The sequence below is a fragment of the Tribolium madens genome, unplaced genomic scaffold (genome assembly GCF_015345945.1).
Source record: "Tribolium madens isolate multiple individuals breed KSU strain unplaced genomic scaffold, Tmad_KSU_1.1 Scaffold_1;HRSCAF=32;Tcas5.2_LG8, whole genome shotgun sequence".
Taxonomy (NCBI): Eukaryota; Metazoa; Arthropoda; class Insecta; order Coleoptera; family Tenebrionidae; genus Tribolium; species Tribolium madens.
In genome coordinates this window covers 4,134,233-4,160,081 of record NW_025400984.1, presented here as the reverse complement: position 1 = coordinate 4,160,081, position 25,849 = coordinate 4,134,233, and the positions used below count along the sequence as shown (strand labels likewise).

Below are 25,849 nucleotides of genomic sequence, written 5' to 3'. Positions count from 1 at the left end.
TCAAATGCATAATTTTTTGTAAATTTGTTCTGTCATGGGCAAAATAAATGAACCAGTATTTAAAAAATTTATTTAAAAATATTCTACAAATTAATAATAAAATCTATTTGTACAAATTTATCTGATAACAAGTTCGGGATAAAAAGATTCTTAAGTACGAAATTAAGCAACACAACAATAAACATTCACACAAAAGCATTCAGCACTATAAATAAATCGTTTGAACAGTTTTTTTTATCACAATCCGCTTATTTAGCTGTTTTACTCCCACTCTCCTTCAACAAAGTCTCATTTTCTCCTTGTTTTTTCAAATTCCCGGAAAGTGTGTGATCTTGGATTCGATTTCTTTTGAAAAACCCGCATTTATACAGCACAAACACCACAATAACTAATAGGACAAGACCGGCAATGACTGACCCAATAATGATCCAAATGTTGACCCCTTTGTCGACCAACGTGAGGGCCGGGAACGCCACCACTTTCACCTGAAATTACGCATAATTACGAATAATTCTGTAAAATTCCACGTAATTACCGAAGTGCTATTAATGGAATTCTCGGTGAGTATAGTGGCCGGCTCATCGATGAAAACTAAAGCTTGTGACTCGATTGTAACATAATCGACTTGACTGTAGTCTTCAATTAGAGTAGAATTCCACAATCGGGAAGAAACCCGGATTCGGATTTGCCCGCCACCTTCCAGTTGGGGTATTGTGCATTGAATCCGGACACAAGCTGCCGTTTTGTGACACGTCTGCAAAAAAACAATCAACGAAAATAACAAAAATCACATTTTTACCATTGTCACAATCTTCCGGAGTTTGCCATCCTCCCCGACTCGACTTTCCGGTTGGATGACCGTCGCGACGTCTCTTTTCCGCCTCACGTGTTCCGACTCGTCCAACTCCGGTTCCTCCACCCCGGAGGAATTCACATTTAATGGATTGACAAACCTGGAATCGACTAAACAAAAATTGGTGGTGTTGTAGTCAATTGAGGGCTCTCCTTCCAGATACAGGAGCCACTTTCCGCCTTCTTTGCGGTCGGTTTTGACCTGATAAGGCCACAAAATCTCGACTTTCATGTTCTGGATGTGCCATTTGCCCTCGTTGATTATATTATAGCTGTGAGTGACTCGAGGACCAATGTCTTCGAAGAAACGCATGGCGGATTGGCCTTTAGGCTCGCCGGAAAATAACACGTTTGCCGGCTTGCTGTCACCTTTGATACTCAAAGAAACGATATTTTTCAAAATCGCGACGAAGGATTGCGATGTTTGCTTTGACAACTCTTCAGAAGTCGAGTTAACGAAGACTTTTAATTCGAGTCTTGATTGTTTGGTGTTGGCGATTTCGAATCGGAGAGGGAGTGAGACTGATTGACTTTCCTGAAAGGGGTTTCCCAGGTTGCATATGACGACAGTGGTGCCGTTTGAAGTACAAATCGTGTTTCCGGATTTGTTTTGGGTTTGCAACGCCACGTAGCTCAAACTTTCCGGGTGAATTACAAAGAGTTTGGCCTCGTAGGCCGATTCGCCCTCATTAACAACGTTGGCTTCCAAAATTAGTTCTTTTTCCACTCCCAAATTGAACAAATAATGACCCTCGAGTGTTTCTAAAATCAACAATGAGATTTCTTTTAACAAATGTTGAAAAACAAACCGTTAAGTGCCACCGGTCGCGCATTGAGGATCAATTTACTCTTGCAAATATCATCAGGGCCGCAATTCTTCTGGAAAGTCGCCTCGAATGTTTTGACTGAGGTTTTATTCAAAACTGGCGAATCGACGTCGTTTTTATATATTGTGTAGTTTACTTGAAACTGAAATTATTTAAATGTTGATGGTTTTTCAAGAATTTGAGTTGTTACCGAAATTGGTGAGAGAATATCGCCGTTTCCTTCAATGAGATAAGCCGTTTCGCTTGTGCAATACCGTTGAGTAGTGTCAGAAACTGTGATTGGTTTTGTAACAAATGTTTCGTTACCGATTGTCACTCTTGGCACTTTTTTCGGTAATTCCTTGATTTCGTATCGAATAGTGACGTCGCTGGTCAGGGGGAATTTGCTCAATAATTTGAAACAAGTCTTGAATGAAAAACTGAAAGAAATGTTTTAAGAAAACTAATCCTTGTTGTCAACGATTTTTTGCAACACTTCTTTAAAATATAATTTGTCATAAATTAACTGCAGTCGAAAGCTTGTTTGGAACCTTTGCCATTTTTTAATCAGTTTGCTCATTTTTTTTGGAAAAAATGAATTATTGGAAACCCTTGACAATAGTTGTCAAAGTAATTATTACTTTCTTACTTCATTAACAGGTTTTCAAAAAAAATGATCACGTGTTTAAATAATGAAAAAGTAGAAATGACATGCTATTTATCCTTCACTAACAAAAATTTATTGCCAATTATTTGAGAGCTGTACAATACAAACTACAAAAAATTATGCAATTTCACAATATTCCAGCTTGTACTGGATTATGTATTGCTGATTGCATTTTATAGACTTCCTAAAATTGTGTAAAACTTTGCAAAAAAATGTGAAACGCTATCAACTAACAATACATAAATAAAATAAATTGGTGTACTGTTGGTTGCGGGCTTAAATAATGATTAATAAGTAATGACTAATGACTAATAAGTAATGACACAAATCCGTAAAAATACTTCTTTTAAGTTCTTTATAGCTATTTCAGAAAAAATAATGTAAGTAAACCAATTTTTTTCCGCTAAATTGATTCTTTAACAAATTGAAAAAAACATATTTCAAACTCATTCGCAACTATAAGATTCTTCTAAAATCAGTTACAACCAGTTTTTCAGTTCTCAAATTTTTTGAGAAACATTCAAGCCATAAATCATTTCGACTAAAACTGGTTCGAAAAGTGATTGAAGTTGGTTTTAAGTATGTTTTACATCAAGCTTCAACACCAAACTTACCAGGTCTTATCAGTGTAAGGATCATCCTGACAGCCCCTCTTGGACGCATTAATATTCCGCAACTCGACCCCCTTTACCGTAATTCCAATGTCAATAATGGGCCTCGTCTTGAACAAAATAACCCTCTCCGAGTCATACAGCCCCACTAGCAAATCCGGATAATCATTCAAATCCATATCCATGCCCCCACTCAACGAATAACCGAGAGTTTTAAGTCCTTGTCTTTCACCGTATTTAATAATTTGTGAGGGTTCTTTTTTGAGACCCCCTTTTTGCCCCAGATAGATATACACAGCACCGGTATTATCCTCATAGGGGGCACCAATCGCCACGTCAATAAACCCATCCTTATTTATATCCCCAAGTGCAGTCATCGAAAACCCAAATCTTGACTCCGCTTTGCCCAAGAAAACCTGACTGGGGTCACAATACGAATCGGTGCAACTTGGCAAATTGTTGTAAATGTAGACAGCGCCCCCATGGTCTTTGTCGTAGTAGAAGGGGGCTGCTACTAGCAATTCATCATAGCCGTCTTGTTCAAAATCAACGGCCAAAATTTCGTACCCGAAACTCGACCCGAACTGCGATCCATTGATTATTAATCTGATATTAAGCTGCTCCTCCGATTTGGTTTTATTAAAGAAAAATACTTGTCCGCTTGCATTAGAGCGTGGGGCCCCCGAGACGTAAGTTAGAGTGTCTTTTGAGAAAAAGTGCCCCCCGGTTACACTCATTCCGAGATAGCTGTACTTCGCAATGGGGGTGTCTTGGTCGTTTAGTGGCCCCCTGTACACAGTTTTGTCTCTTTCGAGGAAGCTGCCAACTACGTTTTTGGCGAAAATCGTGCCCCGCCACGTGTAGGGCCCGGGGGACCCCATTATGACGAAATCATCGGACAGGAAGGCCAGACTAGTGCCCACTTGGCAATAGCCGTACTGTTGGTGCAATCTAAAAAATAATTATTGTCAAAAGAAAAGGGAAAAAAATCGGTTACTTTTCAACAGGGCGGCCTTTGCAAGGCTCAAGGGCGTCTTCGACGTTCAATTGGTTGTCCAGTAAGTAGCATAAACCGTATCCATAGTGGTGCAAGTCCAAATTAGGACTCTGAATGTATCTATGTGCGCAAACAACGACTTTTCCTCCTGGTTTTTGCGACTTCACCGTTACCCCCAACCACTGATTCTCCTTGATTTCGTCGTGTGACGGTGGCAAAAGCGCCGGTTCGTTTCTCGTAGACGGTATATCCTCATAGTCGAAAACATTGACTAAAAAAAATCAGTTAGTCCGCGTTTCACACAAAAATTTCAGAGTTAGTAAGATGCACAAAATCTGAACGGTTTCAAAATGATTTGAAACTTTGAGTTAGTAAAAAAAATCATATCAAACGTGTACTACAGGCCGAAGCCCTTTTGCTGTACAATGCTGCTATTTACATATATTTTTTTTTGTATAAAAATGAAGCTGAGGATGATGCGAAAACACACACTTCAATTGTCATCAAAAAACGCTCAAGTACCACAAAAATAGGTGGTCTCTTAGGGTTATTACATTAATGTTGTTATTCATTAATCTTCAAATAAGCCGAAGAACCCAAAGGACTACAGCATTAAATATTCGCGACTTTATTTTTTGTAAAATCCGCCTCAAATCGTTTTTGACACCAAATGTATGCAACCAAAAATACACAATTACCAAATCTAATTCTTTCAAAAGTCGTGTGTCAGTAGCAAACCAAAATTGCAAACTTGGGGCAAATATGATATATTAATAAGTAAAATAATATGATAAAAATACACAAATTTAAAAATTAGTGATTAGTAAAAAATGTTATGCAACCAACAATATTTAATTCCTATAACTCTTTTTTCAAGTTTTGTAAGTAGTCAACCAAAATCAAAACAAATGCAATATAGTAATAAACATAAAAACTGACAAAAACCACAATAAATAGGTGTATTAAATAATTAAAGTAAGTAAAAAACAAATTCTTATGCAACCAATAATACGCAATTTTTTATTAGTATTTTGAGTTTCATTAAATTGCTTAAAAATGTAAAGTTTCGGCACTGATAAGCTGTAACTATAAGTTAGTTTTGAGGTTTTAAACCTTGAAAATATTCTCACAATGTTGCACTTCCTATTTCAATACATTTTCTTTCTGTGTTTATTTACATTCCAACCTAAATATAGTCAACAATAAACGATAAATAGTGACCTCCATTCGTTATCATCGATTTCGATTGTTACAGTCAATACTTTTGCTATTTCAATACAACTTACAAACAAAAAACAAAAGCGTAATGCAACCAAAAATACACCAAATTAAAAAACCTTTTTAACAAAAGTTGCAGTATATTCAAAAGCGCTAATAAATTTATTAAACACACAAAATTTTTAATCAAAGTCTTCCCTTTTCAAATCATAAACAAATTCCTTGATTTATTTTCCATCGTTCTCATTTGTTTTACAATGGACTTATCGATTTTTTTCCTTTCAGTATTCATTATTATGAGCACACTGCATATGAATCCGAGGTTAAACCAGTCCAAAGTTTAATTCAGTTTTAATTCAGTCAACAAACAAAAAAGTTTTACCAACAGAGTTCTTATTTTTCTTCCATCTCTAATCCCCTAAACCATGACAGGTCGCATTTCTTTGTTGTCTATTTTTGTAACACTAATCCCTGTCGGTATGCAAGTTGCGACAAAAACGACTTGAAAGCCCTTTCGTTAATCCACATTAGTAATCGTCTAGTTAAATTAGTAATTTTTTTGACCACCATGCAAAATGTTGATTTTTGATTAATAAATCGTCGTTTCGGAAGCTTTGTTATAATTTCTGGGCCTTAAACGCGTCAAAAAATTAATTTTGGTACCGAGTGTGTGATTAGAGGAGAGGAGAAAAGCAAGGAAAGAATGTACAGAGTGCAAGCAAAACTAGATAGACATGCAGAAAATAAATAGCAAAAATACTTCATGCATTATTACCAAATTGGTACCAATGGTACCATGGTTCGAGACCACCACTTACACTTATACCTCCCTCCGGCCACTGGTGTGCACCCCAAAAAACAAAAACACAAATTATTAAGGCCCTCGCGGGCAAAAATTTGTAAAAAATAATTCAAAAACTCCTACGAAAATCAGACAAGGACAACTCTAGAAAGCTAAAAGTGTTTGTACATAACACTGAATGTTTCTCTCTATTTTTTCTAATTTTTTCCAATACTTTTTTATTAATACATACGCCGTTTGCCGTCCGTTTCGATCTGTTCGCAGTCGTTGTCGCGCTTGCTCACGGGGCACTTGTAAAGGGCCCCCGATCTGTTAGTGGAAGGTTGCAAATTCCGCCCCAAAGGGGCCCCCACCAAAATCCTGAAAAAAAAAACATTCATTTAATTTTCTCATAACCTGAGGCGAAAACTGAAAAGTCGTCCGAAAAACTCCTTGTAGCTTGATTTTCCCTTCTCTCATTTTCATGTTTACTAGTCGTCAAGGAGAATCAACAAGTAATCTCAATTCGAACTCGTCAAAATTAGATGTGTAACTTTTGATTGAATTTTTAACCGTTCTGATGTACAAAATTGAAATTAATGGCGTGTAGAAAAGCCCCCTCTCGGGCGCAGTACTGCTGTCGCACCCGTAGAAGACGACGCCCCCGACGACGAGGGTGTCGCAAAAGTTGCCGGCCCGGAAAACTCACTCGGAACCCCTTTTTCAACTACTTGCGATGGTTCCGAAAGAAACATTGCGGCTGGAGTGCCGTCAAAGTAGCCGTCGAGGGGGCCAAATGCTGGTGCAGGATGTCGGACCAGCAAAGGAGGAAGTTTTATCAAGAAGCGTGCCGCGCCCCCAAGTCTAAGAGAAGGAGCTGCTCGACGAGGAGGAAAGGAAGGAGTTGCTCGAGGCGGAGGAGAAAGAGGAGTTGCTCGAGGAGGAGGAAACGAAGGAGTTGCTCGAGGAGGAGGAGAAAAAGGAGTTGCTCGAGGAGGAGACGCAGGAGGAGCTGTCCGAGGAGAAGGAGGAAGTCCAGGTGCGGGCACAAGAGGCGGAGGAGGTCCTCCAGCTGTCACAAGAGGAGGTCCACGTGCTAAAGACGTCCAGTTATGCCAAAATTAATAAATGTGTCCCCCCTTTTAACCAGATTTTTATTTCGTTGTAAAATACCAGAAAATTTGAATGTTTTATCATATTTAATGGACCGGTCGCGCTATATTTGTCGCTTTTATTGAAATTTGGAAGTTATCGCAGTGTGAACTAACTTGAAATGCTTCTACAAACATTCTCACTGGATCGTTTATCTTGTTTGGATACCTGATCTCAAGAATGTGGAGATTGAGCAACATGAAAATAAATTTTCGTCTCGTTTGCCACTTCCAAGCCTCATAAAAAACTCATTTTAAAGGAAATGTCATTTTTTTAATAGTGACAGGTGAAAATTGCAAATAAAATTCCTGGCTCGAGCCAATTTTGACCGCCTATCCCCTACAATAAGTACATAACCCCAGCTTATCGTTCAACATTTATCCACTTTTCATGTCCCAAATGTGATAAACGTGCATTATGAATAGAAAACAATCATTATTGGAGTCCTAAATACGTCATTTCAAGGCTTTGCTCCACATTTGTCATTTTATAAAAAAAACTGTTGAAATACAATCCGTAAACGCCCCCTTAAAAATCGATATTTAACATACAACACGCATTATTTTTCCGTTTCTTCATGAAAAAATAGTGATCAAGAATGGCTGTCTCAGTTGACATCACTGAATCTGGCCTGTGATTTTGAAATAAAGTTGGCAACAATGAATAATCTCATTTATACTCTTTTTCATGTTAATATGCATCAAGTAGGTTGTAGAAGCTTAAATGCATCTAAATTTAAATTTAAAGGCCGATTCGTCATTAATGTCATTCAGAACAAATTTAATCACATCAATAATGACAAAAATCTTTATGTTTGCTACCTTATGTTAATTACGTTGTTAATAGTAATTATTTTTTGCTACCTAAGATACACATTTATTTGAAAAAATTATTTGTATTGAAGATATACTCGTTTTCATAATAATTTGCATCGAAGTAGTCGTTGAAAGGGATCATTTTAAGGTGGCAACCATGCGAAAATTCAAATAATCCTAACGTCAATCTCCCTAAAAATTATTTTTTTTCAAATAAATGTGTACCTCATGTAGCAAAAAATAATTAAAATTAACAACGTAATTAACATAGGATAGCAAACATAAAGATTTTTGTTATTATTAATGTGATTAAATTTGTTTTGAATGACATTAATGACACGTTTTGTCTAAATCAGCCTTTAAATTAAAGATTCATTTAGATTTCCACAACCTACTTGATACACATTAATATAAAAAAGGGTATACAAGGATTGTTTGAATTTTTGCATAGTTGCCACCTTAAAATGATCCTTTTCAACGACTACTTCGATGCACATTAATATTAAGACGAGTATACCAATAGAATAAAAGAAAATCCAACGATTGTCAAAAAGTAAAATTGCAATTCAGGCGATAATCTCGGTCGTCTGCTGTCTTTTTTGCCCAAAAAGTCCTTAATTGGCTTGAATAAATTCCCGTCTCGTTCTGCTTTGCAAAACAAACACAACGGTGCTGTTCATCGCTTGCAAAAAGTCGTTTCAAGATAAGTAAAACAGGATGGGCCCCGCCGTAATAATAATTGGTTCAATTTCCTTCGTCAATTTTCACCCATATGGGCGTCTTAAAATACCCGAAGATAAGCTTGGCACGTCCTCACTTATTAATAATCTAGACCGGGTGTCAGGGTGCGTGCCAAGACCCCTTTAGCCCCGATAAGCCAACACATAAAAAGGCTACCGGCTTTTTATTAAGAATGACGGCGTATGTGGCCTCTTAAAAACCACTTATCGAGTCGGCTTTAAATAGGGGGGCTATTTCGATTAATTACGATCGATTGAAGCACTCAGAATTAGGCGTTTCGCGCCCTTGGACAACTTGGGGGAATTTTTACCTGGATTTGGGGGTAGTTCTAGGAATAATTGGAAAAGGTGTGCACTGTACAAGAGACTTCTTTTCATGGTTTCCTCGAAAATGGCTCGCGTTACATACAATTATCTCTGTTAGGGCTTTTACTAAAGAGCTCTTTTGTATTTTAAAAGACTCGAAGAGGATGTTTTTGTTGGGATATGTAAATAGTGCCGCTTATGATACCATCTAGAAGCTTAAATTTCACGAGGATGATGGTCATGGGAGGTCTGGGGTCATCAAGGGTCGTTATGTTTGCACAACTGCATTAGCGAATAAGAAAAATGAAAACCGGGTATCGAGTGTCAAGAGTTCTTGTTGGTCTTGTAAAGTAATTATTTTGAAAAAAATATCGTAATCGATTACCAGGAAATGCCTTTATTATCTTTTTCCTTGTTGCAATATTATGTGTATTTACTTGTCAAGCAAAATAATTATCAGTAGGAAAATATTTACAAACACATTTGTTATATATTTCATAATGACTTTTTTTTTATTAAAATCTGTTTAATTAAAATAATGTAGGTTTTTGTCTTTCAGTTATTTCTGGAACACCTGTATATCTTATTCAACAGAGAAGAAATGGATAAAAATAATGTGCTACATTTAATGAATATCAAAAAATATACTTTTGATAAAACATTTTATAAAAATACTGCAATTACAGTAGAGCCTCTTTAAACCGACCTCTTTTTTGTCTTTTATCCGAACAATGTATTGAGACATGGTCCAAATCTGCTCTCGATAATCCGAACAGTGGCCACACTTAACCTCATCATAAAATAGCTTCCATAGTATACAGATATTGCAATATCAAAAAAGTTACTATAACTTTAATACCATCAAACATAGGTGTTGGGAATAATACACAGATAGAAGCAGAATTAAATTCTCCTCTACTTACTCTACTTACTTACTACTCTACTTACTAAAAATGCAGCATTTTGATTGGTTAAATTGCAAAAATTTCCATAGAAACCTATTAACTAGAGGTTAACCAACGATTGAAAAACCGGCCCTTAGTAAAAAAAAATTGGAACGTTTCATTTGAAAAAAAATAATTATAGGTACAGTTGCGGGATTAAAATTTCGGGCAGTATGTATTTTCCTGTCACTTTAAAGAGTTCTCTGTAAACTAGCCTTTATTGTCATCATGACTGACATTTGACAATTAAATTTTTTGTTGTTGTTAAAATTGGTAATTAAATAATTTGTATGTCTTAGAAAATTTATTAATTAAACTAAGTGTAATTAAATCATCGCTTTGATCTGCTGCCTACCCGTTATTATGACACAAATCACTATTTTTGAAAGTAAATAAGTCAAAATGACATATGACAAGAGTAAAAAATGAGGTTATTAATGTTAAGGTTGTTTTAGAGTTTACATTATGAAAATGACAATACTGCCCGAAATTTTAATTACGTAACTGTACATATTTGAATTTTCCCAAATGTAATGTTAAATTTTGCCAGTTCGTTAATTATTTTTTCAATTATAAATACACCAATGGAAAAATCTAAGCTTTCAAGGTTCAAATTCCAAAATTTCCAAAAAAACTATAAATCCAAAAAACGGCTAAACTTAGGTATAGGAAACTCTCATCTCGGGGAATCTAAAAACGCAATAAAAACAAAAATTTCTATTTAAAATTCGACATAATCGAAAGTATTTTTATTAGGCCGGAGCTATAAACAAATTTTTTGAACTCCCATTATTTCTAATGTGGGGTTTAGCCACTCTCTTATATTTTTTAATAATTATATTATTAATTGAAAAAAAAAACAGAAATTAACTTAGTTCGGATTATAAAAGTTCTACTGTAGTAAAAGAAACAAAGAAACTACTAGTATTCGAATGTAACCAAAAATTGTGTCAGATAACTCTTTTTTTAGACAAATAGAATCATATTTCCCAAATACATACTATATTTTATTAACGACCAAATTTACGAGCTGTAAATAACGCATTTCCCGTCGAACGCCACACACAATTCTCGCCTCGGTCCATTTCGACACCGAAATTTTAAAAATAATCCAAGTCGAGCCCACTTTAAAATAGTGCAATAACCCAGATGTTCCACTCAAGGAAAAAAAATACTAACCGAAGCCAACCCAAAACTCCAATGACTGTGCACTAAAAATAAAATTATCTTCAAAACCACTCACTTTGTGGCCGTGTTCTCGAATGAGTGGGCGTTAACCGGTTTGAATTTTTTCTCAAATAGCTCGATTTTTCTATTTTTACTAATGAGTCGGTTAGTATGCGACCTAAATTCCCGAATAATCCCAGAAAAATTTCAATTTGGTTAAACAGCGAGAGGTTATCGTAAAAGTCAGCTCGTTGGCATTTGATTCATTTCATTGAGAGAGAATGTAAAGACCGGGAGTTCGGCCCTAGTCTCCTACCTTATAAGGTCTTTTAAAGGCCAATGAAGTTGCTAACAAACCGCCGGAATGCCACACTGTGACATGAATATAACAAGGTGTTTGTATATCGTTATGGGTTTCTGGGGGCGGCGGAGACAAAAGCCACCACACCTAAATGCAGCACGCGAAATGTGGTACGCTTTGTGCCACTCCTTCGGCCGTTTCGGTCGATTTTCAACGCTGGAATTTCATTAACCTGACGGGATTGCAAATGAGGAACTGGTTAATTAATTCCACGCTGAGACGAAATTAATGAGGGAAGAAAACAGGCAAAAGAAATTAACGATAAAAGAAAATTTCTATTTATAAACTACTGTTTTTCTTTGCATTCTAAAATAATAAAATCTAGAAACACTAGACTTCATTTGTTTTTGTCAGTTCTACCGAAAATAAGTTGGCAAGGCTTGTTGCACAAAATTATACAAAGTGGTTATAAATGATTTTCATCTAGGCAGCTGTGAATTTTCCATGTAAAATAAAAAATTCCGCTATACGAAAATAGGGGTACATACTTGTCTTAATTCAAAATTAAAAAATCGCCGTTTACTAAGCGCCCACTTCGAAAATTTTCTTCAATTATGAAGTTGTTTTCTTGCAAGGTATACATTATTATCAATTATTATTGGAAATTAATAAAAGTTTAATTAGCAACAATTTATTATTAATTAATAAGTGACACTAATGACAGAACTAGAGCTTTCAAAAAAAGTAGAGAGGCACAAATAAAGTTACATGCAAAAAAATTCCAAAGCTGGCTAGATGAAAATCATTTATAACCACTCTGTATCACGGGTCTAAATAAGAAAAATGTGACTCAATCAACTTATTTAATGCAAGACAAGTGCTCAAAAATTGATAACTTTGACAAATCATTGACAAGCAACGAAGTTACTAGTTAAGACATACGTTCGCGAAAGTTTCACAACAATGTTGACCAGTTTTTAGGTACTGTTCATGGTTGCTGTAGAAATACAACGGAACTATCATGTAACAAAAAATTGCAAAAGTGACAAATGTCATAGTAAAAAAATTTCCACTTTTTATTCAAAAATAAATGACATATTGTCTGAATTATCTTCTAGTATTCTTGAAGGTATACAGATTTCGTATTGAGCACTTACACTTAAAAAACAATATTTAAAACCTCCTTTCGTAGAGGGAACACCATCGCCTAACACCGTTTATCACTGTCTTTCCATGTATCAATTATTTTAGAAATACGTCATCAAAACCAAAAAAACTATAAATTAATATATTGCACTAGAACTTCAATTGTCCTTAGAAAAATTTCTAGATTACAGATTTGGTACAGCAAATCACTAAAAATGAAAAGAAAAATACTGAGATACTCGCTACAGCCGACTTTTTATTTTACGAGGTTCGCTATAGCGACGTTCTACTGTATTAAAGGTATTTACTCAAATCCGTACTCATATATGTGTTTTTTCATTACAACATTTGGTTTCTGATAAAAGATATATTTTATGACCCAATTTCGCATTTTGTTAAAATCACTGACTCACTTGTGATAAAACCTCATTCTGTCATCAGTAACTTACACAGTGAGTCCCCGGATACAACTCTTGGAAAAAAAAATCTAGATTAAACTTTCATTTTTTGGGGTTCAATCCTGCTTTGTTAAAGATTAATTTCTAACATAATTTTAGTTTTAAAAGATCAAATATAAAAAAAAAACTATTTTTTCTGTAGAGCAAAACTGCCTTTTCTGTTGAAAATACGACAAAAAGCTATTAGGAAAAGTTGTTTAGAATCAACTCTAGGCCCGTATAGCAAATTTCAAAATCATCGGCCAACTATGACTTTTCATTTTTTATGTTTACTATTTCACATTTTTTTTTATTTATTAAATACAGTTTGATTGTTAATACCAAATAACTTGTTGACGTATTTGTTAATAAAAAACAATTATCCTGAAAAAATGAAAAATTATAGTTGTCCGATAATTTTGAAATTTGTTGTAGAAGCCTAAATGTTGATTCGAAACAATTTTTCTTAAGAACTTTTTTTCGTATTTGTCACGTAAAAGGCATTTTACTCTATAGAAAAATAGTTTTGTGGAAAATTTCCAAGATATACGTGATTTTTCAAATCTAAAATTGTGTTAAAATTTAATCTTTACCAAGCAAGGTTGAACTCTAAAAAATAAGAATTTAAATCGATTTTTTTTTATCTGTTACAAAAGTCGGTTCACCCATCCGAGGACACACTGTATTGATTTAATGACAAGTTTTACTTCAGGATGCAAAAAATAGTAATTTATTGTTTGTGTTTCTGAGATGACTACAAAGACAAAGATTAATTTACGAGCAACGTTAAAATACTAAAAATACTTAATTATACTTTGTTCTAAATTGCATTGTTTGCTCATCCATTGGTTTACAAGTATTAATATCTATTTACAAGAGATAGTTGGCGGTAAGAAACCCAATTAAGTGCTAATTATGCAATAAAAAGAGTACAGTGTCTGCTTTGAATACAAAAAAAGTGGAATTTATTTGACCTGACCTGATAAACAAGCGTGTGACTGACTTAATAATAATAATAGAAATAAACGGGCAAAGTACAACAGTTCGATCGTTTATGTTTGATTGGGGCGTTTCGTTTTATTGCACCAATAAAGGTCTTGCTCATTTTTTTCACAAAAAACTATCAAAATGACAAGATATGGCAACGTTGTCTGGCAATAATAATGGCGATTTGATTAGTAACATCAGTTTCCTAGGAAATAAACATTATCACCATGGCGACAATTAATATTAATACACAGTGTTGTCACATTTGCAAACAGTAGATTTTTCGACTTTTTTTTTAATTGAGATTTCAACCCCGCAATTTCCATTTTTAGCGGAATTTGGGACAAATGTTCGAATTGTGAGGATTATTGTTATAAATGGCAGCTTATCTCCCCCAACCCCACGTGTCAATTTTTATTGATACTATCCCGTCAACATCATTATTAGTCCCTGTGCCATAATTCAATCCCAATTCCGGGAAAGTCTAAATGTGAGTCAGCAATGGGGGCGACTTGTCTTGTTTTCGCGACGTTTCATCGATTCTTGAAGATGGCACGAGGCCAAAACGGGGCCGAAGCCCTCGTAAATCGTCCGGAAGCGGAAAATTCCGGATAAAAATTCGAGAATTTTGAGTGTTAATTATTCAACGCTTAATTAATTCAATGACGTAAGTGTGGATCTCCGTTAGGAAATGACATCATTTGTAGTGAGAAAAATTCGTTGAGACTGCTGACTGTGTAAATGTCAGCAAGGTTTTAAAACAACGAAAATTGAAATGCCAACGACATGAATAAAGTATTGTTCAATCACCTGGTGGTTGTTTGGGTTTGCAAAGCTGCATATGGGGCTGAAATATAATAGGGCACTCACACCTTGCTCTCTTATCAATAATTATCACACAGTACGAAGTCAAACTTTCCCACTGTTGACGTTTTTTTAATATATTGCTACCGAGAAGAGAATGTGATCACCACGTGTGTTGGTTTACAAAAGTGGGATTTTTTTACTAGTGAATGCATGTTTACCTCATGAGAGATGTTTGTTTGGCCTGTCAGTCGAAATTTCAAATTTATTTGCTGGTTTTTGGAGCTCGGAAAATGATTATACACGATCATAAAGTAATAATCAAATTACCTTGCATGTGAAAAGTTGGAAAGTATGACTATCAACTTCATTTAACAAGTGATATGAAATATACAGTTCAGATTGGGAAATGACCCACTTCCCAACTCAAAAATTTCGCCTTAATTATTAAGCACTTTTCACCTCAGTACTTAATACAGGGTGTTCCGTCTAAACCCCACATTAGAAGTATTGGGAGTTCGAATAATGGTATTTATTTGAAAATTGGTATATAGCCATAATGCATTAAGTCCTCCTAAATGAAAATATTTTCAAGATGGTGGTACTTCCGGTTATACCGGAAGTAGGTCTCAAGTTACTTATTTTAAATGGAAAGCTATATTTTTTATTGCGTTTTTGGATTAATTGGGTTATTTTAAGGGAGTTTTTATCAGCTTTCCCTATACCTAAATTTAGCCGTTTTTGAAATATTTGGAGTTTTTCAAAAATTTTTGGATTTGCACCTTCCACCTTAAAAAGCGGTAACTCTGCTATTTTTTAAAATTTTGAATTCGTTTTTTTGGTGTTTGAAAGAGAAAGTTTAGATCTTTCTTCCGGTGTTTTCAAATTTTGAAAAAAAATTAACAAACCATAAAATTTTAAGGTTACTTTTGTAATAATTCAAATACTCATAACTCAATTTTGCCAAATGAAATACCCCAATTTTTATTTTACTAAATGGAATAGAATTTAAGTCTGCATCGATCTGTATTAACATTCTCTATACCTAAATTTAATAATTTTTAAGTTATGGTGACTTTTTGTTAAGACTGCCGAAAATCTATTACTAGCCACATCCGTTTTCGTATAGTTTGCCATGGAAAAAGAAATGTCAAAATTGTGTCTCAATAAACGTCGACAATGACTTATTATTTAACAAATAGTGCCAAAATATGGAGAGTCAAAGATACTCAAACTTAGATTTAATTAATTTATTTTGTATTTATGGAGAGTGTAACAAAATTATGATGTTCTTCATTAAACAAAAATAAATTTTTCTCACTTGTTAGCTTGAAATAATGATCGCATGGTAGAACCTATCAATAATAATTAAGTTTGCATAACTTTGATTCTCCATATTTTGGCACTATTTGGCAAATAATAAGTCACTGTCGACGTTTATTGAGAAACAATTTTGACATTTTTGATTTCCATAGCAAACTATGTGAAAACGAGTGTGGCTAGTAATAAATTTTCTGTAGTCTAAAAAAAGTCCATAACTTAAAAATTATTAAATTTAGGTATAGGGAATGTTAATACAGATCAATGCACAATTAAATTCTCTTCTATTTAGTTAAATAAAAATTGGGGTATGTCATTTGAAAATATTGAGTTATGAGTATTTGAATTATTACAAAAGTAACCTTAAAATTTTGGGATATGTTATTTTTTTTCTAAATTTGAAAACACCAGTAAAAGGATCTAAGCTTTCTCTTTCAAATGCCAAAAAACGAATTTAAGATCTTAAAAAATGGCAGAGTTACCGATTTTTTAATTGGAAGGTGCAGATCCAAAAATTTTTGAAAAATTCCAAATATTTCAAACACGGTTAAATTTAGGTATAGGGAAAGCTGATGAAAACTCCCTTAAAATAACCCGATTAATACAAAAACGCAGTAAAAAATATACCTTTCCATTTAAAATAAGCAAGTTGAGACCTACTTCCGGTATAAGCGAAAGTGCCGCCATCTTGAAAATAATTTCATTTAAGAGGACTTAATGGTTTATGGCTATGTACTAATTTTCAAATAAATATGATTATTCGAACTCCCAATACTTCTAAAGTGGGATGTAAACGGAACAGCCTGTATATACTATTCAGTTAAAATTTGAAAATTTTCTTGATTTTATTTGGTAAACGATTACATTGATAAATATCAACGAAAGCTTTTAACCATCTAAAAAATAAAATGTTTACCTAGAGTTCTGAGAATTACAAAAAAGCAAGATAACAAGTTGCATTGGGCAAACTCGAATTCAATGTTTACAATGTAATCAAATACAGGGTGTGTCCTTAATATTGCACAAAATTAAGTGATTTCAGTGGCTCACAAAGGCTGTAAAAAAACTCAAGTGGTTTCTGAAGATCTAATAGATTTAAATTTTAATCATAAAACTATCACCCTTTATTCGTAACGAAGCTTTATAATTCCATCGTTTACTTGACAAATTAGTGTCATTTTTCGATTCAGAATATGTAGATACAATTTTCGCAATATTAAGAAAACACCTTGTATAACTAGAGAAAAAATTTGGTGCCTTTCCATTTGCAAATCTCACTGCAAATCAAATTTAAAAAAGTGTGGAGTAGACTAATCGCATCTTCAAGACCGGTCATTGGGTCCGCCCACCCTAATTACGATTTGTTTACCTGACTTTTCTACAATCGGATTGGTTGACGCTTTTTTTGCTTCACGAATCGCCGGTTTTTTCATAGTTGCATCATTTTTTTTACTGCAAATGGAATAACGTTCGTTTTTAAATGCCTACTTTGATATAGCAATTGAGAGAAGTGTGATTTTGAGTTGGCCAATCTATTTGTTTATTATTTATCCAATTTTTGTATCTTGTTGATTGATTATAAAGTATCCAAAATAATCTGTATTTTTATTTAAATAAACTTCACCACTGATATGATTACTATTACTACACAGAGCGCTCAAAAAGTGGTGCATAAACCCAATAAAAAATGGTATAAAAATGCTTACACATAAAAATAAAAGTTATTAAGAAAATCATATTCCTTGAAGTTATCGCCACAACGTCGCAATTGGCTTTTTTGAGATGAAATATGTCACAAACATTTGATTTCTATGTAAAAGAAGAATCTCTGTTTCAAGCGAACCTTACTGAGAAATTCTGAGCCAGAAGGTTCCACTATTTCATACGAAAAAATAATGTGAAAAGTGGCGATAGCTGTGGCACGAGATATATTTAAAAAATATTAGATGTGGCAACGTTGTCTAATAGCATTACAAATGATCAACTGTAAAAATTAATTCTTGAAACCTCAGTAACAGTTTCCTAAGAAATAAACATTGTTTTACCATGACGACAGTTAAAAGTAGGTAATACACAGTGTTGTCATATGTGCAAACTGTATTTTTTTCTAAGAAATATTCTTTTTTATTTCAAATATTGCTAGATGCTGAAGTAAAAGCAAAAACAATTATTCATCATTGATATATGAAACGATTACTTGAAGTAAAATACGAAAATTTCAGAAAAAAACGTGAACTGAAAAATTTAACAAGATAAATAACCTCAAGAATATCACCAATAAGTTCGGAGTTATTGGTCAGGTGCCAAAAATCGCCCAAAATCTCGACAAAAATAAAAAAATGACAATTTTAAAATTGATCCATATAACGTTTTTTCACATTTCTAGAAGTCTTAAAAACTCAAAAAGTTATCGGGTCAAGTTTAAAAAATTACAATTTTTTTGAGTTTTTGAAGGTAGTAAAATCGTAAAAATAGTCAATTTACCTTAAGTCGTAAAAACGCTTGAAATATGGTTTTCTAGACGTAAAATTACGCACTGAACACGATGCAAAAAGTTAAAATAGTCTTACAGTTTCGTAAAAAAACGCAATTTTGACAATTTTTACTTTTTGAACGAGGATTACGCCCAAACTATTAGACTTTATTATAACTTTAATATAACTATTAAACACCGTTGTAATCAGAATAAAAAAATCTATCGAATGGCACTAAATTCAAGACGATATTTCGCAAAAAAAATTTGAATTTTTAAACGCCGATTACGGCGAAACTAGAAGAGATAACGTAAAATGCTTGGCAAATTCGTAATCACCGCGTCAAAATCCATCAGACAAGATAGGTTTAAATTGGATCTGAGACATGCTCAAAAACACTAGTTTTTTAACAAATTTTTACTTTTTTTATTTTGTAAATTGCAGTAAAACTGTACCTTAATGATATAATACTTTGACGTAGACATACAGGGTGTTCGGTCCAAGTCGCCCTGGCTGATAACACCTAAACTTACTTCTTTTTTTCAAAAAGTAAATATTTAAGTAATAATATTCATTCTTGGCTTTCTTAATAAATGTATCAAATTTTTTTAGCGCATCCGGTGTTGCCGGAAATGCTACCAAATTTAGTTTTTCAAATGGAACACCAATGTTTTTTTTTTCTTCAAACAGTAATAATTGACATGAAAAATACTGTAAACTACTATTTATTACATTTTGCGTAACACAATGCTATCAAAAAACATCTTAAATCTTAGAATTGTATAAAGAAATTGGTTGCGTAGCCTGATTTTTAATTTTAAAGGAAAGGTGTGAATCAAAAAATGCTTGGATACAGTTTTATTTTTGGTTTGGCAAATCTAATTTGTCAGTTGATGAGCGAGTTCTCTTATGGAAACTCTTCAATTTTCTTCGACTGATAACAGAACACTCAGATTTCTATTTTCTGGTTCTTCAACCACAGGTTTTTTACTTTTAAGAAGCGAACCTATTCGTCTCAGTTGTTTTTCAATTCGACTAAATTTCCAACGATTTGGATGAACTCTATTTGAGTATTTTTCTCTATACTGTCTTTCAACTTCCGCTCTATTTTTATTGCACTTAAAAAACACTTCAAGCTTATCTACCAATTCGTCGTGATTAATATAATCCATCATTAAAGATCTCAATAAGATTTATTGACAAATTAGGCTTTGTCAAACAAACAAATAAACGGTATCCAAGCATATTGCTTTTTGCATGAATACCTTAACAAGTAAAATCTGAGTGCATTATGTAAAAGTAAAATGTAATAAATAGTGGTTTACCGTATTTTTCATGCCAATTATTATTGTTTCGAGCAAAAAAACATAGGTGTTCCATTTGAAAAACTAAATTTGGTAGCATTTCCGGCTACACCGGACGTGCCAAAAAAATTTGATGCATTTACTAAGAAAAGGAGGAATGAATAGTATTATTTGAAAAACTAGTTTTTGAAAAAAAAAGTAAGTTTAGGTGTTATCGGCCGGGGCGACTTGGACCGAACACCCGGTTTGTAAAGTGTTTCGGGGAATCGATTGGCGTCAAGAAAACTGCAAAATTCGTAATAGTTTTGAAGTTACAGTGAAATTTATATTTTCTATATTTTTGACTTTATCAGAAATTTTCTTGATAACTGTTTATCGTAGAACACTAATCTTTTTTGTATTTGATAGGAAATTAAATTTTCTATCCAACGGTACCAAACTGAAGAGGTTATCACCCGTAAGTCTAGAGCTATTGGCAAAAGACCGTTCCGAGTGCCAAAAATCGTCCAAAATGTCGACTAAAATAAAAAAAAATCATTTTTTTATATTTCTAGAGTTCTAAAGAATTTTTCTAACATTTTCCCTATAATCTGCATATGCATCTCAACAGCGTAGCACTTGGTCGAACGCCACTTTTTGGACATCCTGTATACTATGTGTTGTCACAGTGGTCGCCAAGCCACTAGAAAAACAATCAGCGCGACCATTTTTTAAGAATCCAGGAGGCTCTTTCTCTCGCTTTTGACATAAATTCCAGTGGCGTAACCAGTTTTTTGCCCTTCTTGTCATCAGATAAATCCGTCATTTTGCTTGAAATGATCATAAATCACGCAAACTGCACAATTGACGTGCTTTCTTGTAGAGTTATGATGCGTGTTGTTTTGACACGATGATTAATCCTGGAAGCGAGTCCAAAAATAAGTGTTGCTTGGTCACCGGAAGATCCCCGACATATGGCTTGGTAAACACCGGTGTGTACATTACGGTACTGAGATAACGCGTCCCAAGATGAGCACGTTACTTCCGCATGCATTTACTACTAACACACAGAAGCCTTCTGCACAATGTCCAGATAAGATTGTTCCCCAAGTTGATGACCTCCGGGTCAAGAAAACAGCGGCGCCTGTAGACCAGTTCTGCAACTCCTCTGCACTTTTACTGTTATTACTCTTCTTCGGTTAAAATTCGAAAAAGTTTGCCGTAGATGGCGATTCGTGACCACTCTAATTGGATACTTTGTTCGAGATGTCGCTGATTTATGCCAACTGCGCCCACGGCTAATTAACAGCGAGTGCTGATGGTTGAAACAAAGAGTTCACACCCTAGACCAGCTTGGAAATTCGTTGAACTCGAAAGACAATCACACGGGACGCCTACGACTCGAACCTTCACTGCATATGCACTTAATTCACTCGCCTCGAGCTTTTGATTTTTCTTTATTGGAATTATATTACTGAGATGGCGTGGATACCATGTGGGCGCACTCGATTATAATAATAATACATACTACGACTTTGTAATTAACTATTTTCGGATTTATGGGAAAGGTATTTACTCTCTCACAAATGCACAATCGAAACTTATCTAAATTTAAACTGGAAGTTTGTTCAGGGCTCACAATTCGGTTTATTTAAACGAAAGAAGTAAATAATTCTTATCGGCTGCGAGTCTAGACGCCGGGTTTGTTTTCCCGCTAATCAAAGCGGCCTGTGACTTGGAAATTAAGTTGACAACACCGAATTATTGCTTATTGCTGATCTATGTGACGGCTATGTCAGCGACCGCCCCTCAGAAACGAAAACAAATTGACGACATTTGAATTTGACAGTCAAACATAATAACTGATTCACCCTGGACATTCGTATTTTTACTCAAAATTCGTCGTAATTTATCGAGACTTGATAATATTACAAAAAAAGTCTAAAGAAATGAGTAAAGTTGAAAAATATTAAAACAAAAATGGAAAATGTCATTTCTTTCAAGAACATTTTCTGAATCATTATCTTTCCTGAACAACTCTGTATGATAATATAATTATTTCAAAAGTTTTACATCTTTAAATTTAATAAACATCTAGAAATAAATTTTTGATAGAACATTAAAAAACCTGCAATTACAGTAGAACCTCTTTAATCCGACCCCGCTTTTATCTTACACAATGGCCACACTTAACCCCATCCTTTCAAAAATAGTTTGCGTGTTGTACAAAGTGCTTCAATAAAGAGACGAAACCAATTTCAATCCGTTACTTTTAGCACCACTGTTGTCAAATCTACTATTATGCTACATTGCGCATCAATTTTTAACATTTAAACAAAAACTCTACAGAAACAAGCAAAATCATCCCAACTAAATCACCCTTTATCAGAAAGTTTTTTTTTAATATTCTCAGTTTTGTCAAAATCGAAAGTTGTATCAATTACAGGATGTTTCAGATAAGATGATCTATCAAAATTTCTTGGTTTTTGTGTCGCTGTCTATACAGAATGTGCCAGACTCGCGACCCAAAGAAAAATTTCAAGTAAGATAAGATACCAGGAACCAGGAAAAAAAAATGTTTAAGAAATTCTATCTGTCAAAAAATTTTGACATTTATTTTTTGCAATTTGATATTTTTTTATGTCTATTTAATAATACTAATGATCTTGTAATGTTTTTTTATAATTAACTAGTAAAGGTACACAAATTTTGCCAATAAAAGCCACAAATAACATTAAACAGAGTTACAATTTAGGATACAGCTTCCTTGTTTCCTCTTCTAATAGCCTGTAGCAAAAAAAATTGAAAAATAATTTTTCCAAAAAAAAAAAATTTAACTCTCGTAACGTCGAAATTTTTAAAGATAGAATTTTTTAACTTTTTTTTTCCGAGTTCCTGGTATGTTACCTTATATGTTATTTTTCTCTGAGCTGCGAGTTCTGGCGCACCCTGTATAGATAACAGCATCAATATTTTTTGGTAACTCTTGTTATGTCAAACTTTTTGGTAATTTCTTTAATGCTACTACAGTTCCCTCTGATTCATTAATTAAAATTCAATACAGAATAATTCAACAAGAAAGATTACTGTCAAACATAGCCGTAATTTTGTTTGAATAATTAGAATCAAATACAAGGTGATTTCAATGATAACCTAATCATAAAAAAATAGTTTTTCTAGTACATGTTTCAATTATCCTATTTGCCTTCAATTTTAAGAAAATTTAATTAAGCTTAAGTACACGGTGATTCAGCAAAGATATCAAACCTGTTTTTTTTTTCAAATATTTCAATAATTTCAAGACTTACATTACGTTTTTTATCTATTTAATTTTTCCCGAGTATTCAGTTAATCTAGAGTGTTAGCCATATCAGCCAATTCACTTCATTATTTTAACTAAAATTTCGTCATAGTTCATCGAGATTTGATAATTTTGCAAGAAAAGAATAAAGAATTCAGCAAAATTAAAAAAACAAAAATGGAAAATTGAAAATTATTTCAAGAATATGTTTGACTTGAGTGCATTATCTTCTTTCCTGACAACTCTGTATGATAGATACAATTGATTCAAAGGTAGGGAAAGACACCATAGACTATTGAATGTGCAAAAAGTGACTTAAAAACCACAATTTTATTTATTAGATTTTTTACATGACATTTTTTATTTTATTTTTATTTCACCAACAAATTAGTAAAGATTAATTAATAGTAGGATTTATTACTAGAAACAGAAACAATCTAAAAAAATCACATCCAGCGAGAAAAAACAAAATTTTTGATGGCCAATGTTGATTCTTGTTTTTGAAATATACTTTTAGCAGACTCATCCTGTATATTTTGTTATTTATATACTTTGTAAAAAACGATAATTGGTTCGCATTATAGAGGTTGTACTGTATTTGTGATTTTGTGCAATCTTGATTCAATTTCTTGACTGGTGAATGGTATAGTAGATCCATTCACGTAAAGAGAGCGAATTTTGAGTTCAAGGTAGGTCAATTGCACATTACCATACAATCAAACCGATTATAGAAACCGAAATGACAGACACCGGTACTCGGAAGTACCTGAAAATTCCTGAAGGCTTTTGACCGCACCCTTCAAGGGCTTCACGCTGCGAGCGGGGTTCTGTGGGAACCACAAGAATCCGAATTTGTATTTTTGCGGAAAGTCGGCCATTAGAATCGATAAACGGAAACGGAATAACAACCCATAAACCGTTCAATGTTAACCGGCGTTGAGAGGATGTTTATTTGTAAATTTTCTCAATTTGGTAGCTAATTACCCATCTGGATTACCACCAAACATGGCTATGAGAGCGGCTTTTTTCGGAACTTCTCACCATTTTCGGTTCAAATTCCGCGAAAACGATAAGCCGATGACCACACGTTTGTGAATCACAAGCTAATGAAAGATCTTAGTTGGCTCGGCCGTCAAGAATTACAAACAAAACAAAGCCTGTAGGTAGCAGCCAACTGGGCGGGAGTTGGCCTCACCTCGCAGGTGCGTCCTAACCGATGCACTTTTTTCGGTTATAACCGCATGCCACTTGTTGCGCCACTCACCAATAATCGTCCTTAGAGCGACTGTGGGCCCTCACGGCGTGTTGGGCGACACTGAATCCGAAATAAGAGTTCTTGTCTCTGGATTTTTTCACGATGGGCTCGCGGAACTCGATGTTGAAGCTTAGCACTAACGTCCGGGAGGTTAACACTGCGAAGAGGAGGAGGCGAGTCCAAGAATTCATTTTGACCGAAAGTCGAGAAGGTTTCAAATATTCGAGAGGGTTTACTACATTCGAGGGGATTTATACCATTTTAGCGATGTTTTCGCGAGGGGATGCACACGAGACCCTCACCACTACCACGCCAGCATGATTGTGACTGAGACGAGGAGGACCGAGGAACTCCAACGGAGACTTCGACGAGTACAATGTAAATAACATCGAAATTGCGCCTGCGTCACAGTGAACTGTTCGAAATTCAACTTTTTGAACACGCGCCAACAGTGATACCACCATTTCTGGTGATTTTTGTGCCAGTCTGGTGCTTTGGTAAAAATCTGTGGTAAAAATTCTAATATCTGATGATTTTTTACAAATGGAACCCAGTTACAGCAAAAAATTAATATATTTTGATTTTTTTTTATTTAATCGATTAAAAATTCGATTTTATTATTTTTTTCAACTTTTGGTCATTTTTAACTAGAAACTCAATTATTATATCAAATTTTCTTGAAAATAATTCGAAAAATTACCAAATTATTTAAAACAAAGTTGTCTTAGGTATTAGTTTTTTGTGAGATTTCATTTAACGCTCTTAACAGAGCTAAAAAATTGCTAAATTGGGTAAAAAAGCAAATATTTTGTGCTTTTTCGAAAAGTTCTAGTTTGTTTTTCGACTAGAAACAGAACTTCTTTGTGAAATTTTGTTAAAAACAAGCGGAAAATTCATGAAATTAGGCCAAAACTAATGTTTAAGGCCATTATTAAAATGCAGTGATCGGCAAAATTATGGAATAACTTTACTAAAAGTAAAAATAGTATTTGGTTTTGGCAAAAATACCCAAATTTCAATTTGACTCCAATTTTTTTTTAACCAATTTGATAGATTTTTTTAATTGTCGAAATGACGACACCAAAATATTAAATATTACTCCTACATAAAGTATTCGAAAAAAATCACTAAAAAAGTGAAATACTTTTACAAAAAACAAACAAATTAGAATTTTGTATTTTTTAGGAAGAAAATTGACCTGTTTGAACATTTTTGTGAAAATAAAATATTTTCAGTTTGCATAAATAAGATTTATCCGCAAACGTCACAAAAGTGACCACTTTTATGACTAAATAACACAGGTAAAAGTTAAATTTTTCAGACATGGAGTAAAAACACTGTTTTTACGCCTAGGCGTTTTTACTTTTACTTGACACTTACTTTGACATTTATCACTGTTGTCTTTTTCTTGTCTCTTTCAGCATCTTGTCTTTTTCAGCATTTTCTGGAGAGGTACAAGGTAGATTATCAGCATTCGACATTTTG

At 33.9% G+C, this 25,849-nt stretch overlaps 2 protein-coding genes across 3 annotated transcripts; one reads left to right on the top strand and one right to left on the bottom strand.

Moving 5' to 3' along the window:
• Nucleotides 1–53: 53 nt before the first annotated feature.
• LOC123004521 (integrin alpha-PS1) lies at nucleotides 54–24,703 on the bottom strand. 2 transcript variants are annotated; one of them, XM_044397852.1, is made up of 10 exons: nucleotides 24,374–24,703; nucleotides 6,186–6,313; nucleotides 5,970–5,990; nucleotides 3,934–4,204; nucleotides 2,940–3,887; nucleotides 1,870–2,098; nucleotides 1,662–1,821; nucleotides 800–1,614; nucleotides 536–754; nucleotides 54–485 (listed from the first exon to the last, which is right to left on the bottom strand). In XM_044397852.1, the coding sequence occupies exons 1-10, from the start codon at nucleotides 24,553–24,555 to the stop codon at nucleotides 249–251; spliced, it is 3,210 nt and encodes a 1,069-aa protein (XP_044253787.1). In that variant the 5' UTR covers nucleotides 24,556–24,703; the 3' UTR covers nucleotides 54–248. The 2 variants fall into 2 exon arrangements, with proteins under 2 accessions (XP_044253787.1, XP_044253788.1); XM_044397853.1 differs by lacking the exon at nucleotides 5,970–5,990 and having other exon boundaries at nucleotides 24,374–24,702.
• LOC123004523 (protamine-like) lies at nucleotides 6,421–7,078 on the top strand. The gene has a single exon (XM_044397858.1). It carries the CDS (start codon nucleotides 6,532–6,534, stop codon nucleotides 7,030–7,032), a length of 501 nt encoding a protein of 166 aa, XP_044253793.1. The 5' UTR covers nucleotides 6,421–6,531; the 3' UTR covers nucleotides 7,033–7,078.
• Nucleotides 24,704–25,849: the final 1,146 nt, after the last annotated feature.

Excerpts from the sequence above, each read along its gene's own strand:
- LOC123004523 (XM_044397858.1), top strand. The coding sequence starts at position 6,532 with ATGGCGTGTAGAAAAGCCCCCTCTCGGGCGCAGTACTGCTGTCGCACC.
- LOC123004521 (XM_044397852.1), bottom strand. The coding sequence starts at position 24,555 with ATGAATTCTTGGACTCGCCTCCTCCTCTTCGCAGTGTTAACCTCCCGG. Across the intron at positions 755-799 it reads TCCGGAAGATTGTGACAATG|ACGTGTCACAAAACGGCAGC; the intron begins GTAAAAATGTGA and ends GTTTTTTTGCAG. Across the intron at positions 486-535 it reads ATTCCATTAATAGCACTTCG|GTGAAAGTGGTGGCGTTCCC; the intron begins GTAATTACGTGG and ends GCGTAATTTCAG.